This window comes from Cryptotermes secundus, unplaced genomic scaffold (genome assembly GCF_002891405.2).
Source record: "Cryptotermes secundus unplaced genomic scaffold, Csec_1.0 scaffold47, whole genome shotgun sequence".
NCBI classification, from domain to species: domain Eukaryota; kingdom Metazoa; phylum Arthropoda; class Insecta; order Blattodea; family Kalotermitidae; genus Cryptotermes; species Cryptotermes secundus.
The window spans coordinates 1642016-1645858 of record NW_019721002.1 but is presented as its reverse complement, the minus strand read 5'-3'; the positions used below and the strand labels follow the sequence as shown (position 1 = coordinate 1645858).

The window sequence follows — 3843 nt, the reverse complement described above, 5'->3', positions numbered from 1 at the left end:
CACATATCAGTCTCTGGTGTTTATAGCTTCAGAGCAAACAAAACACATCATTCATAACAGAAACAGCTCGCAATAGCCACAGGAACGTTGCTGCAAGACAGGCATATGTAACGACGACTTAGCGCTCTTAAACGCGTGTGTCATTAAATACAGTCCTCCTGACAACAGGCCAGTGAAAAATCTAACAATCTACAGCAAAACCATCAATTATTATGGGCGTTATAACATACGTGTGCAGCTGGACGAAACATACACGTCGAACCCCCCCAGACGATTTAAATCCCTGACGAAACATACACGTCGAACCACGGCAACGGGTTAAGAGGTATTTAGTGACTGAACCAACCCTCAACTTAGGAAAATCTTTACTGCAGGAAATGTGATGCTAATATTATTGAAACTGAAGGCTATCTGATGGAAAACATTAAATTGTGGAACATAACGTGGGGGTTGCACTATATTGATTTCAATACTGAACAGGATATGCTTATAAAATTAACAACTTCCAGCCATATTACCTGACTCCTTGGTTAAGCATGGAAAACAAAGAACTGAGGGCTCGAAGTCTTGTGAAGTCCATGATATGTTCTTGTTTCATTGCAAACTCGAGGCATCTCACCACCAGACCATCAGGTGAAAAGAATGGCTGCAAAATACTTGCCACCTCTTGCTGGACCTGAACATCAATCAAACACAATTATACTCACATTTCAAACTTTGCTGGAATAGCTTCTAGGTTTACAGTTGCAAAACTAGTAAATGACATAATTACTTATGGAAAATTCACTACTTAACGGATCGCTTGGAGAATGGCTTTTCTTACAATGAGAATATGCTCAAAATTAAATTAATGATGGTCTGATAAGATATTTCAAATAATAATGTTTAATATAGAGGTGATTTCCTGGGGAACTTTGGGTCACTTTATGTAAGATTCCTGACAGCTGTAGTGGCACTGCAGCAAGGTTCTCAGTTTCTTCTGTTTTTCTCTACCGATCATCATTCCTCCACTGCTCAATTACACAACCCTAAAGCATGTGAGAGCCCTAACCAGGCAGCACATTATCACATCATCAGTCTTTAAGATGAAGACTTCACCTCTTCTGCTTCAGCAGCCAGATAGCAAAACAGTGAGAAGTTATTTTTTGCAGGCAAGGTCTCGCATGTTTGCATGTAAATGTTTTAAACAGGAGAGGGTAAAAACAGAAGAAAGATGAGAGAGACAGCGTTAATGAAGTAAAGTTAAAGTTATCTGTGTAACAGGCCGTGGAGGCCCATAGGGTTCAGAGACGTTGAGGGTCCCACATTATCTAGACAATCAGCCCACAGGTGGTAGTAAGGTTGTCAGCCTTAGGCACCGGCCACCCTTTACCCCTTCGAAGATTCCCGGGTACTCATTTCTGTTACAGGCTGGGTCAACCCCAGGGCCACAGTGCAGCTGGAAGGATTTGGTCAGTTGAAAAAATCCACCTCATCAGGATTTGATCCTGTGACCTTCCGGCTCGTAGCATGGTGCCTCAACCAACTACACTGCCGCATGCCCCCAACAGTGTTAATGTTCAAAACTTAAATGCAGACACACATGCAAGCACTGAAAATAAATTTGTTTTCGTGCTTAGTAAAGAAGTTTGTGGAATATATGCCATGCAGAGTACCTGCAATGCAGGTGACAGAACATCCTCTTTATTCTCAGTCTTCTTGCCAAAGCCAGAGTCCTCATCAGCTTCCTCTAGGGGAATGTTACGCAGACGTGACATGTAGTTCTCAAAGATCATTTCAGTGGACAACACGTCTTCGGAAAACCAGACCATCCCGCAACGGGACACAGTGGCTAGAGTTGCATACTTCAAGTCCTGAACCTATAACACCAGTACAAATGTGTTGATTTCACAGCATGGCCAAAGGAAAGCATAAAGGAAACACAAAGCATCAGAAGCATCACCACAAAACACAAAGATCATCATAAAAATATTTATTTCATATGTCATGCTACATAATTTTAGGCAAATGACTGGTCTGTACCAAGATACTATGGATCCTATTTTACAGGTTTAATCAATTAATGTTCCACCAATAAAAGATAAATATTCATCGTTTTCACTATTTTACATCTCTTATTTATTTATTTAATGACACTGTCGGTAACTCACACTATACAGCATCAAAAGCTTAGAGGAAAGTGAAGAGTGAATTGGAAAGGATGTGAAAGGAAGTGGGCATGCTCCAATTTGAGGTTTCGCCACAGCATCTGCTTAGAGGATTAAAAAAAAAACTAAAAAAATCAGGATATTCATCCAGCCTGAGACAGACTGGACACCTCCAAAATGTAAGTCATAAGCACTGTTGCTTGAGCCAACTTTCCCAGGTTTCACACTACAGAAACGTTTCTTAATTACACTGAGATATGGTGATGTCAGAATCTCTGGTGATATATACTGAGGCATGCAGTCCCTCATGCCAAATACATCTTCAAGAGTGGCCCTTCCTACATTACTTGCCCTTGGAGCGTGGTGAGGCATGCATATGAGGCCACAACACATATTATAGTGGAATTCCCCCCTTCATGTACCTCAATTTCAGGTTTCACCTCATTTAATGTTCAGTTTCAACAATCCAAGGTCAATAATTTCAATGTTAAAAATCCTCCACTTAAAAGTTTCCTCAGTTCAGCGTTCAAATATACCGCCAGGACAGCAACTGTGCTAAGGTATGCCGCAGTTTTCTTCAGTCCCTTAAATCAGGCCCTGATTGGTTCCTTTCATATCCTTTTCCAAACCAGTATTCAGTGCTATCCATTCATTCAATGTTACATATAGTGTGAGTTACAAGCAGCATTGGACGCGCCATAGCTCAAGCGATTAGTCGCCGGCTATCCACCACGGCAGCCTGGGTTCGGTCAAGTGGGATTTGTGGTGGACAAAGTGGCACTGGGGCAGGTTTTCTCCAAGTACTTCGGTTTCCCCTGCCAATCTTCATTCCACAAAGTGCTCCACAATTACCCTCACCTATCATCTGGGACTGGTACAATAGTCCAGAAGTGGCCGCAGTGCAAGGGACTTAGTCCCACCCTACTAGCAATAAAAAAAACAGGCAGCATCACTGAATAAATTACGTGTTCTCAATTAAGTTGTAAAGCAATTTGTACCACATATCACACTTGTTGGTATATGGCACATCTACTGGGACTCTGCGATTTGTCCTATAGAACTGTACTCTAGTTGCACTGAGGTCGAACACCATAAACAAGAACTTACTTCAAACATGACTCTGACATTCGGAGGCAAAGACAACCGCTCTCCGTTTGGCAATGTAAGCAATTTGTTGTCATCCAGCACAGAATTCAGGTTCTCAACCCACTCCGGATCTACATCTCCATCAAAGATGATCCACTGTCGTTTATTGATCTCACCACGCACGTTGTCAATAATCTTCCTATAAATTTAATGATATAAAACACGTGGTGTCATACTCAAGAAGGAAAACAAATTCCCATAATATATTATATTTAAGCATCCTGTTGCACTCTACACGAAAAATGATACAAAGTCCGTCCCAAGTGCAAACAATATATATTATATGTCTTTGATCTTGTTCTTTCTACACTACATGTTTCGGCCTCTATCGGCCATCATCAGGTGTATACTCTTAACGTTGCTGCCACACTGAACCCAGTCTAAAATTTAACATTTAAAAACACAATGTCACATTCTTCGTATTATCAACATCTACATCGTTGATATGTGTCTGGTATGTAGATTATGTTGCACACGTCAAATTTGATATTCTTGTAGTAGCACTCTAAAAATCTTTAGTTATGATGTTTTTAAAACCTTTTAAAATTTT

General features: G+C 40.7%; 1 protein-coding gene across 8 annotated transcripts in view; it reads right to left on the bottom strand.

The window, feature by feature from the left end:
* LOC111874028 (dynein heavy chain, cytoplasmic) overlaps positions 1 to 3843 on the bottom strand; it is a 112713-nt gene that overhangs the window by 47472 nt on the left and 61398 nt on the right. For all 8 annotated transcript variants that reach the window (XM_023869163.2, XM_023869180.2, XM_023869208.2 and 5 more), the window contains 3 exons: positions 3255 to 3432; positions 1656 to 1859; positions 519 to 676 (listed from right to left, as the gene is read on the bottom strand). In XM_023869163.2, coding sequence (XP_023724931.1) covers positions 519 to 676; positions 1656 to 1859; positions 3255 to 3432 — 540 coding nt within the window. The remainder of the gene's footprint in view (positions 1 to 518; positions 677 to 1655; positions 1860 to 3254; positions 3433 to 3843) is intronic.